The sequence below is a fragment of the Phalacrocorax carbo genome, chromosome 32, assembly GCF_963921805.1.
Source record: "Phalacrocorax carbo chromosome 32, bPhaCar2.1, whole genome shotgun sequence".
In the NCBI taxonomy this organism is placed as follows: Eukaryota; Metazoa; Chordata; class Aves; order Suliformes; family Phalacrocoracidae; genus Phalacrocorax; species Phalacrocorax carbo.
In genome coordinates, this window is record NC_087544.1 from 642,315 (window position 1) to 655,177 (window position 12,863).

Below are 12,863 nucleotides of genomic sequence, written 5' to 3' on the forward strand. Positions count from 1 at the left end.
CAGAGACACGTAGGGATCAGGAAAAAAAAAAAAGGGTATTTCTGTTGCTTTCAAACCCCCCCCCAAAACGGGAAATTCCGGCGGGATTTGGGTGCGCTGAGGGCGGGTTTTGCCGCTTTTCCCCGATTCCGCTTCGTTCCCCCCCGAGCGCAAGTTTGAAAACAAGCTCCCCCCCCCCACAAAAAGGCCCAAACTGCCCCAAAACGCACAGGGAGTGCCATGGGCCAGGCCCACCCCCCCAGCCCGGGGCTTCTAGTGAAAAAACGGGTCTTTTCCCCCAAAAAACAGCTTAGCTGGCGCCCGCGCATGCTGCCTGGGGAGGGGGGAGGCGGTTTTTAACCTTTTCCTAGGTTTTTTCCCCAAACGCTAGGAGTTGAGAAGCCGCAGGACTTGAGGGTAGGGACGAGCTCGGTGTTTGTTCCCGCCGTGGTGGTGGTGGTGGTTCTCTCCCCTCCCCCGCTCTCCCCCGACGCAGCGACTGTGCCTAAAACGGCCTCGATCCACCCCAAAATGGACAGTTGGGTAGAAAAAATGGCTAAAAAACTAGAAATCCCCCCCAAAATAAGAGGCAGGAAAGGTGAGCGAGTGCAGTAAGTACCAGCGGGGCCCTCCGTGCCTGGGACACGCCCCACCCAAAATCCCACTTTCTGAGCCCAGTTTGTGCCCAGGATGACGCGCGCCCGACCCAAAATCCCCCTTCCTGAGCCCGTTTTGTGCCCTTGATGATGCGCGCCTAACCCAAAATCCCACTTTCTGAGCCCATTTTGTGCCCTTAATGACACGCGCCCAACCCAAAATCCTGCTTTCTGAGCCCGTTTTGCGCCCGGGATGACCCACACCTGACCCAAAATCCCTCTTCCTGAGCCCGTTTTGCGCCCGGGATGTCGCACACCCAACCCAAACTCCCCCTTTCTGAGCCCATTTTGCGCCCGGGATGTCGCGCACCCAACCCAAACTCCCCCTTTCTGAGCCCGTTTTGCGCCCGGGACGAACCACGCCCGACCCAAACTCCCCCTTTCTGAGCCCGTTTCGTGCCCGGGACGACGCCCAACCCAAACTCCCCCTTTCTGAGCCCGTTTCGTGCCCGGGACGACCCACGCCCGACCCAAACTCCCCCTTTCTGAGCCCGTTTCGTGCCCGGGACGACGCCCAACCCAAACTCCCCCTTTCTGAGCCCGTTTCGTGCCCGGGACGACCCACGCCCGACCCAAACTCCCCCTTTCTGAGCCCGTTTCGCGCCCGGGACGACCCACGCCCGACCCAAACTCCCCCTTTCTGAGCCCGTTTCGCGCCCGGGACGACCCACGCCCGACCCAAACTCCCCCTTTCTGAGCCCGTTTCGTGCCCGGGACGACGCCCAACCCAAACTCCCCCTTTCTGAGCCCGTTTCGCGCCCGGGACGACGCCCGACCCAAACTCCCCCTTTCTGAGCCCGTTTCGCGCCCGGGACGACGCCCGACCCAAACTCCCCCTTTCTGAGCCCGTTTCGCGCCCGGGACGACCCACGCCCGACCCAAACTCCCCCTTTCTGAGCCCGTTTCGCGCCCGGGACGACCCACGCCCGACCCAAACTCCCCCTTTCTGAGCCCGTTTCGCGCCCGGGACGACGCCTGACCCAAACTCCCCCTTTCTGAGCCCGTTCCGCGCCCGGGCAGCGCCGAGGACCCCCCGTTCCCAGCCCAGCGCCCGCCGACCCCCGGGAGGCCCCGCCCCAGGGGCCTGTTTTGGGGCCGTTTCTCGCTTTCCCGGCGCAGCCAAACCCGGGTGTTTCCTTTTCCCCCCAGAATTGCCCTTTTTGGGGCGCCCTCCCTGCCCCGCCCCCGCCCCCCCCGCCCCCCCCCCTTACTTTTGGGGAGGTTTTTTCTTTTCCTGAGAGAACCCCCCGTTGTCTCAGGTTTTGCTTTTTCTCCTCTGGACCCAAAAAGGCCAAAAAAAAAAGCAAAAGGCGCCGGTGGGGGCACCCCCGGGGGACCCCTGCCCCTGGGGCGGGGCTCGACTCCCCGCGGCGCCCGCTGCCGGCCCGGGCCCCCCGCCGTCGCGACGGAGACCCCGTGTCGCGACGGGGACCCTTGGTTGTGACGGAGACCCCGTGTCGCAACAGGGACCCACAGTTGTGACGGAGACCCCATGTCACGACAGGGACCCCATCTTGCTACGAGGACCCTGTATCGTGACGGCCTCCCCCCCCCCCCCCCCCCCCCCGTACCACAACGGGACCCCCGTGTCGTGACCAATAAACCTGCTGAGACCCGACCCCTTTGTGCTTGTGTCCTCCCTGTGGGGGGGTGGGGGGTGGCGGGGGGCGGCGTCACGCGGCTGCGACACCGCCGGGCTGCCCGTCGCACCCGCCGGAACGTCACTGCCTCCTCCCTCTGACGTCACTGCCTGTTCCGGCCAGGCTGGCGGCCGCCTGGTGACGTCGCTGCCCCTGCCCGCGTGGCCCTCGCAACACCTTCCCTGCCCTCCCGCGCCCCGCCCCTCGTCGCCCCGCCCCTCGTCGCCCCGCCCCTCGTCGCCCCGCCCCTCGTCGCCCCGCCCCTCGTCGCCCCGCCCGTCGCCCCGCCCCGTCATTTCCAGCCCTCGGCCCGCCCACCAGCGACTCGGTATCAGGACCCTGACCCGCCCCTCGCCCCTCCCCTTCCTCGCGTTGCCCCGCCCCGACTCCGCCCCGCTCCAGCCCCTGGCTCCACCCCAGCCAGGCCCCGCCCCTGACCTAGCTACCGCCCCTGACCCCCCCAGACCCCGCCCCTGGCTCCACCCCCTCCCGGCCCCGCCCCCTGGTCCGCCACCGGATCCTGCCGCCCGGCGCCGCCGCCGCCGCCTCCGGGCCCGCTCCGGCCTCGGCCCCGCCGGGACCCCCCGGGACCCCCCCCGGGACCCCCCGGGACCCCCCCGGGACCCCCCCGCCCCGCGATGTGGCTCTTCTCCCGGGACCCGGTGCGGGATTTCCCCTTCGAGCTGGGCTCGCCCGACGCGGACCCGGCCCCGGCCCCGGCCCCGGCCCCGGCCCCGCTCTGGCGGCTGCTGCGGGGGCGGCGGAAGGTGAGGGGGGGCGGGGGGCCCGTCCGCTCACTGTCGTGTCACCCCGCCGTGTCCCCCCCGTGTCCCTCTCCCCGCGCCCCCCTCTCCCCATCCCCATGGCCCCCCGTGTCCCTCCATGTCCCCATCCCCATGGCCCCACGCTGTCCCCCCCGTCCCCGTGTCCCCCCATCCCCCTGCCCTGTCCCCCTGCCCCACGCTGTCCCCCCCATGTCCCCCTGCCCCGTCCCACGCTGTCCCCGTGTCCCCCCGTGTCCCCCCGTCCCACGCTGTCCTGTGTCCCCCCGTCCCCGTGTCCCCCCCATCCCCCTGCTTCGTCCCCACGCTGTCCCCGTGTCCCCCCGTGTCCCCCCGTCCCACGCTGTCCCCCCGTGTCCCCCCGTCCCACGCTGTCCCCCATCCCACGCTGTCCCCCCGTGTCCCCCCATCCCCCCGTCCCACGCTGTCCCGTGTCCCCCCGTGTCCCCCCGTGTCCCCCCATCCCATGCTGTCCCCCCGTGTCCCCCCGTCCCACGCTGTCCCGTGTCCCCCCGTGTCCCCCCATCCCATGCTGTCCCCCCGTGTCCCCCGTCCCCCTGTCCCACGCTGTCCCCGTGTCCCCCCGTGTCCCCCCATCCCCCCGTCCCACGCTGTCCCGTGTCCCCCCGTGTCCCCCCATCCCATGCTGTCCCCCCGTGTCCCCGTGTCCCCCCGTCCCACGCTGTCCCCGTGTCCCCCCGTGTCCCCCCATCCCATGCTGTCCCCCCGTGTCCCCGTGTCCCCCTGTCCCACGCTGTCCCATGTCCCCCTGTCCCACGCTGTCCCCCCGTGTCCCCCGTCCCCCTGTCCCACGCTGTCCCCGTGTCCCCCCGTGTCCCCCCGTCCCACGCTGTCCCCGTGCCCCAGGCGGACGGGGCGCCGGTGTCGGTCTTCGCCCACAGCCTGGGGACGGGGGACGCGGCTGCCACCCCCCTGGCCCGGGCAGCCCTGCGGCGCCTGCGCAGCCTGCGGCACCCCAACATCCTCAGCTACCTCGACAGCCTGGAGGTGACGGGGACGGGGGGATGCAAGGGGACACGGGGATGTGGGGGGACCTGAGGGGGCACGGGGACTTGGGGACACATGGGGATGGGGGGGGACGGGGATGTGGGAGACATGGGGGACTGGGGCATGGGGGTCGCAGGGGGACGGGGGGACAGCGTGACAATGCAGAGCGACAGGGTGACGGGGCATGTGGGGGGACACGGGGGAAGAGGGGGACCTGCAGGAACACGGGGTTAGTGGGGGATGTGGAGGGATGCAGGGGGACCTAGAGGAGGGGGATGCAGGGGGACCTAGAGGAGGGGGATGCGGGGGGACCTAGAGGAGGGGGATGTGGGGGGACATAGAGGAGGGGGATGTGGGGGGACATAGAGGAGGGGGATGTGGGGGGACATGGGGGGACATAGAGGATGGGATGTGGGGGGACATGGGGGGGGTATGGGGGGACATAGAGGATGGGGATGTGAGGGGACATGGGGGGGGATGCGGGGGGACCTAGAGGATGGGGATGTGGGGGGACATGGGGGCGGATGTGGGGGGACATGGGGGGGTATGGGGGGACATAGAGGATGGGGATGTGGGGACACACTGGGGGACATGGGGACATGGCAGGGACACAGGGATGTGGGGCCCCGGGGGGGCGTGGCGCCGCAGGGGGTGGCAGGGGGACCCCGGGGGGCGCGGGGTGACCCGGGGGGGGCGCGGTGACGTCGCAGCCCCCCCAGACAGAGCAGTGCCTGTACCTGGTGACGGAGGCGGTGACGCCGCTGCGGCGGCACCTGCGGCTGCAGCCCCCGACGGGCGACCTGGGGGAGCAGGAGGTGGCCTGGGGGCTGCACCAGCTCCTGGTGAGGGGGGCCGTAGCGGCCCTGGGGTCGCAGGGGGACCCAGACGTGGGGGGGGCAGCCCTGGGATCTGGGGGGGGCCCCTGGGATGCCCGGGAGACCCTGGGATCTGGGCGGGAGACCCTGGGATCTCAGGGGGGGACACCCAGGTGTTTGGGGGCACCCTGGGATCTGTAGGGGGGCCCAGGGATTTGGGGGGAGACCCTGGGATCTCGGGGGGGGACACCCAGGTGTTTGGGGGGACCCTGGGATCTGTAGGGGGACCCTGGGATCTGGGGGGGACCCTGGGATGTCAGGGGGACAGCCAGGTGTTTGGGGGGACCCTGGGATCTGGGGGGGACCCTGGGATCTGTAGGGAGGCCCAGGCGTTTGGGGGGAGACCCTGGGATCTCGGGGGGGGACACCCAGGTGTTTGGGGGGACCCTGGGATCTGGGGTGACCCTGGGATCTGGGGGGGACCCTGGGATGTCAGGGGGACACCCAGGTGTTTGGGGGGACCCTGGGATCTGGGGGGGACAGCCAGATGTTTGGGGGGGACCCTGGGATCTGGGGGGGACCCTGGGATCTGTAGGGGGGCCCAGGCGTTTGGGGGGTCCCTGGGATCTGGGGGGGGTCCCTGGGATCTGGGGAGGGTCCCTGGGATGTCAGGGGGACACCCAGATGTTTGGGGGCACCCTGGGATCTGGGGAGGCCCTGGGATGCGGGGGGGGACCCCGGCATTTGGGGTACTCCGGTATCCAGGGGTTCCCAAGCATTTGGGGGGACGCAGGCACCCGGGGGGGTCCCCCATGGCCCGGGGGTCCCCGACCCGGCTGAGCGCTCCCCCAGACGGCGCTGTCCTTCCTGGGGGGCTCGGGGCTGGTGCACCACGCGCTGGGGCTCGACGCCGTCTTCGTCGACCCGGGGGGCGACTGGAAGCTGGGGGGGCTCGAGCGGGTGGCGGCCACCAGCGAGGGGGTCCCCCCCCGGCCCCCCGGCGTGACCCCCCAGCCCCAGGACCCCCCCGAGCTCAGCGACCCCTCGCGAGGGCAGGGTGAGCCCTGGTGAGTTGTGGGGGGACCTGGGGGGGGGACACACACGGGGTCATTGGGGGTCGTGAGGGGACACGGGGGGATACGGGGTCTGGGGAGCACACGGGGACATGGCAGGTTTTGGGGGGCGGACACAGGGACGTGGGGGGACACGGGGGAAGGTGGGGCCTGGGGGGGGGAGATGAGGACATGGTGGGTCTTGTGGGGGACACACAGGGACACGGGGGGAATACGAGGGGTCACGGGGGACCTTGGGGACATGGGGGGACATGGGGTGGCCCGGGGGGACACACGGGGCCTGGGGAGGGGGATGGGGGTATATGGGGGCTTCACGGGACTGGGGCTGGGGGGAGGGCGGCTGGGGGGTTGCGGGGGGGACGGAGGGGACCGGAGGGGTCCCCGCGTCCCCGCGCTGCCACGGCTGTCCCCAGGGCGGGGGACATGTGGCGCCTGGGCTGCCTCATCTGGGAGGTCTTCAACGGGCCCCTCCCCCGGCCCGGGGCCCTGCGCAGCTTCGGCAAGGTCAGCCTGAAAAGTGGGGTCCCCCAGCCCCCCAACACCGCGGCACGGTGTCCCCCAGCCCCTCTGACCCCCTCAGCTACCGGGGTCCCCCCTTACCTGGGTCCCCAGAAACACTGGGGTCCCCCCCACCCTCCTGGTCCCTCGGGCACCTGGCTCCTCTCACCCACCGGGGTCCCCTAAATTCCTGTGTCCCCCCAAACACCGGGGTCCCCCTGGATGCCGGGGTCCCCTCCGGGCACCGGGGTCCCCCTGACCCCCGCCCCCCCATCCCCAGCTGCCGGCGGGGCTGGTCCCCCCCTTCTGTGAGCTGGTGGCCGCGGAGCCGTCGGCGCGGCCGGGGCCGGAGCAGCTCCTGCAGCGCCTGCAGCGCCCGGGGGCCTTCCTCGACTGCCCCCTCGTCCACACCGGCCTCTTCCTCGAGCAGTTCCAGGTCTGTGGCACTGGTGTTGCCCCCGTCCCCATCCTCATCCTCGACCGCATCCCCCTCCCATCCTCATCCTCGTCCGCATCCCCCTCCCATCCTCATCCTCTGCATCCCCCTCCCATCCTCATCCTCTGCATCCCCCTCCCATCCTCATCCTCGTCCGCATCCCCCCCTCATCCTCATCCGCATCCCCCTCCCATCCTCATCCTCCGCATCCCCCTCCCATCCTCATCCTCGTCCGCATCCCCCTCCCATCCTCATCCTCTGCATCCCCCTCCCATCCTCATCCTCGTCCGCATCCCCCTCCCATCCTCATCCTCGTCCGCATCCCCCTCCCATCCTCATCCTCGTCCGCATCCCCCCCCTCATCCTCATCCTCGTCCGCATCCCCCTCCCATCCTCATCCTCGTCCGCATCCCCCTCCCATCCTCATCCTCTGCATCCCCCTCCCATCCTCATCCTCTGCATCCCCCCCCCATCCTCATCCTCGTCCGCATCCCCCCCCTCATCCTCATCCTCATCCGCATCCCCCTCCCATCCTCATCCTCATCCGCATCCCCCTCCCATCCTCATCCTCGACCGCATCCCCCTCCCATCCTCATCCTCATCCGCATCCCCCTCCCATCCTCATCCTCTGCATCCCCCTCCCATCCTCATCCTCGTCCGCATCCCCCTCCCATCCTCATCCTCGTCCGCATCCCCCTCCCATCCTCATCCTCGACCGCATCCCCCTCCCATCCTCATCCTCATCCGCATCCCCCTCCCATCCTCATCCTCTGCATCCCCCTCCCATCCTCATCCTCTGCATCCCCCTCCCATCCTCATCCTCGTCCGCATCGCCCTCCCATCCTCATCCTTGTCTGCATCCCCCTCCCATCCTCATCCTCGTCCGCATCGCCCTCCCATCCTCATCCTTGTCTGCATCCCCCTCCCATCCTCATCCTCATCCGCATCCCCCCCCTCATCCTCATCCTCATCCGCATCCCCCCCCTCATCCTCATCCTCATCCGCATCCCCCCCCTCATCCTCATCCTCATCCGCATCCCCCTCCCATCCTCATCCTCATCCGCATCCCCCCCCTCATCCTCATCCTCATCCGCATCCCCCTCCCATCCTCATCCTCATCCGCATCCCCCCCCTCATCCTCATCCTCATCCGCATCCCCCTCCCATCCTCATCCTCATCCGCATCCCCCTCCCATCCTCGTCCTCGTCCGCATCCCCCTCCCCTCCCACCCCTCCCCATCCCCTCCCGGTGTCCTGTCCCCGTCCCCTCCGTCCCGCCGCGGCCGATCCCACCCCGGCCGCTGGGTCCGCGCCCCCCGACGCCCTCCCCGGCCCCCCGCAGGTGCGGGACCCCTCGGAGCGCCGGAGCTTCCTGCAGGAGCTGAGCGGCCGCCTCGACGCCCTCCCCGGCGCCTTCCGCCGCCACAAGCTGCTGCCGCGGCTGCTGGCGGCCCTCGAGTTCGGGGGCGCCGACGCCAGCGCCCTGCCGCCCCTCCTCAAGGTGCGCCCCCCGCCCCGCCCCCCGGCGCGGCCCCCGGCCCCGCTGTCCCCCCGCCCCGCGCCACCCGGGCCCTCCCCGCAGGTGGCGAAGGCGCTGGACCCCCCCGAGTACCAGGCGCGGATCGTCCCCGTCATCGTCCGCCTCTTCTCCTCCCCGGACCGGGCGCTGCGCATGCAGCTGCTGCAGCAGGTGGGGTCCCCCCCCTCCTCGTGCCTGGGGTCCCCCCCTTGCGCCTGGGGGTCCCCCCCCTCGCGCCTGGGGTCCCCCCTCCTCCTCGCGCCTGGGGTCCCCCCCCCGCCTCGCGCCTGGGGTCCCCCTCCTCACATCTCTGGGTCCCCTCTCATGTCTGGGAGTCCCCCTCTCATGTCTGGGGTTCCCCCTCCTCATGCATGGGGGTCCCCCTTGCCTCGGGTCCCCCTCGTTTCTGGGGGTCCCCCTTGTTCCTGGGGGTCCCTCTCGTTTCGGGGGTCCCCCTCGCCACAGAGTCTGACAACAGGGCCTTCCCTTGACACTCGGCCACCCGGGTCCCTGCAGCTGTGGGGGGTTGTGGGTGGGCTGGGGTGGGGTCAGGGACCCCCTCGTTTCTGGGGCCCCCCAGCCGTGGGGGTCCGGGGGGGGCGGGGGCTCAGCTGCCCGCCGGGGCCCCCCCAGCTCGAGGACTACGTGGAGTTCCTGCCCGAGGCGACGGTGGACGCCCAGATCTTCCCCCACGTCGCCCACGGGTTCCTCGACACCAACCCCGCCATCCGCGAGCAGACCGTCAAGGTGGGCGCCCCCCGCCCTGGGAACCCCCGAAACATGGGGGTCACCCCCCCCCGCCCCGAGACATGGGGGTCACCCCCCCCAAGTCACCTGGGTCACCCCCTGCCACGTGGGTCCCCCCCTGAATGCCTGGTCCCACCAAAGATGTGGGTCCCCCCAGGCACCTGCCCCCCTTCTCCAACCTCTTGGGTCCCATCCCCCCCCCCCAATCTGGGTCCCCCCAACCTCCTGGGTCCCCTCAAGTACCTGGGTCCCCCACAAACAGGTGGGTCCCCCCAGACACCTGCCCCCCCTTCTCCAACCACTTGGGTCCCCCCCCAAACACCTGGGTCCCCCCCCACCCATCTGGGTCCCCTCAAGTACCTGGGTCCCCCACAAACAGGTGGGTCCCCCCAGACCCCTGCCACCACCCCTGAGAGCTTGGGTCCCCCGCACCCGTACAGACCCCCTGACCCCCCCCGCCCCGGGCCCCCCCTGACCTCCTGCCCCCCTCGCCCCCAGTCGATGGTGCTGCTGGCACCCAAGCTGGGGGAGGGGCGCCGGGGGCAGGACCTGCCGCGGCTGCTGCTGCGGGTGCAGGTGGGCGACGCGCTGGGACCCCTGCGCTGCAACGCCACCCTCTGCCTGGGGCGCCTGGGCCCCCTCCTGCCCGCCCAGGTGAGCCCCCGCGCCCCCCCGCCGCGCCCCCCACCCCCACCCTCCCCGCCTCACTCTGCCCACCCCACCCCCTCGCCCCCAGACCCGGCAGCGGGTGCTGGCCCCCGCCCTGGCGCGGGCGACGCGGGACCCCTTCGCCCCGGCGCGGGCGGCCGCCGTCGCCGCCTTCGCCGCCACCCATGGGTGCTACTCGCCGCGGGAGTGCGCGGGGAGGGTCCTGCCCGCCCTCTGCGGGCTCACCGTGGACCCCCACCCCGGCGTGCGGCAGCAGGTGGGGGGCGGCCCGCGGGTGTTGGGGCTGGGGGGTCACTGCAGTGGGGGGCTGGGGGGGTCAGGGTGCTCATGCAGTGGGTGCTGGGGGTCATTGCAATGGGGGGCTGGGGGCTGGGGGGTCATTACCATGGGGGGCTGGGGCTGGTGGGGTGAGGGTGCTCATGTAATGGGGCTGGGGGTCATTGCAATGGCAGGCTGGGGCTGGGGGGGGTCATTGCCATGGGGGGCTGGGGGCTGGGGGTCAGGGTGCTCATGCGGTGGGTGCTGGGGGGGTCATTGCCATGGAGGGCTGGGGGCTGGGGGGGTGAGGGTGCTCACGCAGTGGGTGCTGGGGGTCATTGCAATGGGGGGCTGGGGCTGGTGGGGTGAGGGTGCTCATGTAATGGGGCTGGGGGTCATTGCAATGGGGGTCTGGGGCTGGGGGCTGGGGGTCAGGGTGCTCATGCAGTGGGTGCTGGGGGGTCACTGCAATGGGGGGCGGGGGGCTGGGGGGGGTCAGGGGGCTCATGTAGTGGGTGCTGGGGGGGTCATTGCAATGGGGGGCTGGGGCTGGGGGGTCATTGCCATGGGGAGGGCTGGGGGTGGGGGTGGATGTCCCCATCTGGGGGTCACTAGGTCTGGGGGAGTCTCTTGTGTTTTGGGGGTGGGTCCCTCACTGTTGGGGGACCCTCACTGCTGGGGGACCCCCCCGGCTCCCCCCAGGCTTTCCGGGCGATCCGCAGCTTCCTGGATGAGCTGGAGGCAGCTGCCGAAGCCAAGGGGGCTCCAGAGGGGGGTGAGAGACCGGGGGGAGGGGGGATCTGGGGAGGGGGCCGGGGGGGGGGGAAGGGGCGGCTGGGGTGAGAAATAGGGATCCTGAAGTGAGGGGGGAGAACTGGGGGGGGACACAGCGATGCGGGGGACACGGGGGGGGCTGCTGGGCAGTTGGGGGGGCTTTTTGGGGGGGGCGACATTGAGGACTCACATGGGGGTGGAGGGAGATGGGGGGCGCTGGGGGTCCTCCCCTGCCCCCCCCATCAGCCCTCCCTCTCTCCCCCAGAGCCCCCCAGCGCCGCCACCGCCCCAGGGGGTCCGGGCGGGGGTTCGGGGGGGCTGGGGGCCGCCGTGTCCTGGGCTGTCACTGGCGTCACCTCCCTGACGGCACGACTGATGGGGACAGAGGCCGGGCCCCCCCCCCAGGCCCCCCTGCAGACCCCTGCCGAGGGGCCCCCAGCCCCCCCAAAAGGTGAGTGTCCCCCCAAACCCCCTTGGACCCCTCAACACCCCCCCCAGGTTCCCAAAGACCCCTCTGGGGCCCCCCGCCTGCCCTCCAAGTCCTCACTCCTCCCCCAGGGTCCCCCAAACCCTTCTGGGGGTCCCCAGCCCCCCCACAGTGTCCCCAACCTCCCCCCCCCCGGGGATCCCCAGGCTCCCCCTGGGTCTGGAACCCCCTCCCATCCTTGGGGGCCCACAGAACGCTCCTGACCCCCCCCCTTTGTCCCCCCCAGAGCCTCCCCCCGAGGAGCCCCCCCTGGAGGACCCCCCCCTGGAGGACCCCGATGGGTGGGACGACGACTGGGGCAGCCTGGAGGTGAGCTGGGGGGGGGTGTGTGTGTGTGTGTGTCACACTTTGGGGGGGGGGGGGCCGACCCCCACTGTCCCCCCCACCCCATGCGTGTGTCCCCAGGACATGGAGCTGCCCCGGAGCCCCCCCGCGAGCAGCCAAGAGGACGGAAGGCCCCCCCCACAGCCCCCCACCCCTGCCCCACCAGACCCACCCCCCACTGCCCCTCCCCCCACTGCCCCTCCCCCTGCCGGGGAGGGCGAGGAAGGGGAGGGGGAGTGGGGGGTGGGGGGGGAGTGGGGCACCGAGGACGCCTGGGAGGCGCTGCCCAGCCAGCAGGGTGAGAGACCCCCACCCCCCCGCACCCCCCGCCCATGGGGGACTCCGAGGGACCCCCACCACAGACCCCCCGGGAGCCTCACAAGAGACCCCTGGCACCCTCCCAGCTCTGTGGCCCCCCCTCCCTGGCCCCCCCCAGCCCCCCTGGGACACCCCCCCAGTTCCCAAGGGACCACCCTGGGTGCCCCATTTGCCTCACTGGGGCTCCCCCCCCCGGCCCCACCCATGGGGGTGCCCACTGCGACCCCCGTGCGCCCCCCCATGACCCCCGTGCGCCCCCCAGGGCCCCCCCATGACCCTCGTGTGCCCCGCCATGACTCCCGTGCGCCCCCCAGGGCCCCCCCATGACCCCCGTGCGCCCCCCATGACCCCCGTGCGCCCCCCAGGGCCCCCCCATGACCCCCGTGCGCCCCCCATGACCCCCGTGCGCCCCCCAGGGCCCCCCCATGACCCCCGTGCGCCCCCCCATGACCCCCGTGCGCCCCCCAGGGCCCCCCCATGACCCCCGTGCGCCCCCCCATGACCCCCGTGCGCCCCCCCGGGCCCCCCCATGACCCCCGTCTGCCCCCTATGACCCCCGTGCGCCCCCCAGGGCCCCCCCATGACCCCCGTGTGCCCCCCATGACCCCCGTGCGCCCCCCAGGGCCCCCCCATGACCCCCGTGTGCCCCCCATGACCCCCGTGTGCCCCCCATGACCCCCGTGCGCCCCCCAGGGCCCCCCCCGGGCTCGGGCCGGCGGCCGCGGGAGCAGCAGCGGCGGCGGGAGCTGGAGGCCAAACGCCGGGGGGGTCCCCGGGGCCCCCCCAAACCGGGACCCGCCAAACTGGGGGCGCGGAAGCTCGACTGAGGGGGGGGCGGGGCAATAAAGGCTGTGACGTGGAAGCGCCCCCGAGTAGTGATG

The 12,863-nt window shown here is 71.9% G+C and overlaps 1 protein-coding gene across 4 annotated transcripts; it reads left to right on the top strand.

Annotated features, from left to right (window-relative positions):
• Positions 1 to 2,753: 2,753 nt before the first annotated feature.
• On the top strand, positions 2,754 to 12,844 carry SCYL1 (SCY1 like pseudokinase 1). 4 transcript variants are annotated; one of them, XM_064437530.1, is made up of 16 exons: positions 2,754 to 3,042; positions 3,925 to 4,065; positions 4,785 to 4,907; positions 5,733 to 5,947; positions 6,367 to 6,457; positions 6,732 to 6,887; positions 8,229 to 8,387; positions 8,469 to 8,576; positions 9,039 to 9,152; positions 9,651 to 9,806; positions 9,889 to 10,077; positions 10,782 to 10,854; positions 11,119 to 11,304; positions 11,567 to 11,649; positions 11,746 to 11,962; positions 12,676 to 12,844. In XM_064437530.1, exons 1-16 carry the CDS (start codon positions 2,914 to 2,916, stop codon positions 12,807 to 12,809), a joined length of 2,274 nt encoding a protein of 757 aa, XP_064293600.1. In that variant the 5' UTR covers positions 2,754 to 2,913; the 3' UTR covers positions 12,810 to 12,844. The 4 variants fall into 4 exon arrangements, with proteins under 4 accessions (XP_064293600.1, XP_064293601.1, XP_064293599.1 ...); XM_064437531.1 differs by lacking the exon at positions 12,676 to 12,844 and adding an exon at positions 12,554 to 12,669; XM_064437529.1 differs by lacking the exon at positions 12,676 to 12,844 and adding an exon at positions 12,297 to 12,478.
• Positions 12,845 to 12,863: the final 19 nt, after the last annotated feature.

Excerpts from the sequence above, each read along its gene's own strand:
- SCYL1 (XM_064437529.1), top strand. The coding sequence starts at position 2,914 with ATGTGGCTCTTCTCCCGGGACCCGGTGCGGGATTTCCCCTTCGAGCTG. Across the intron at positions 4,908-5,732 it reads GGGGGCTGCACCAGCTCCTG|ACGGCGCTGTCCTTCCTGGG; the intron begins GTGAGGGGGGCC and ends GCGCTCCCCCAG. Across the intron at positions 5,948-6,366 it reads CGAGGGCAGGGTGAGCCCTG|GGCGGGGGACATGTGGCGCC; the intron begins GTGAGTTGTGGG and ends GGCTGTCCCCAG.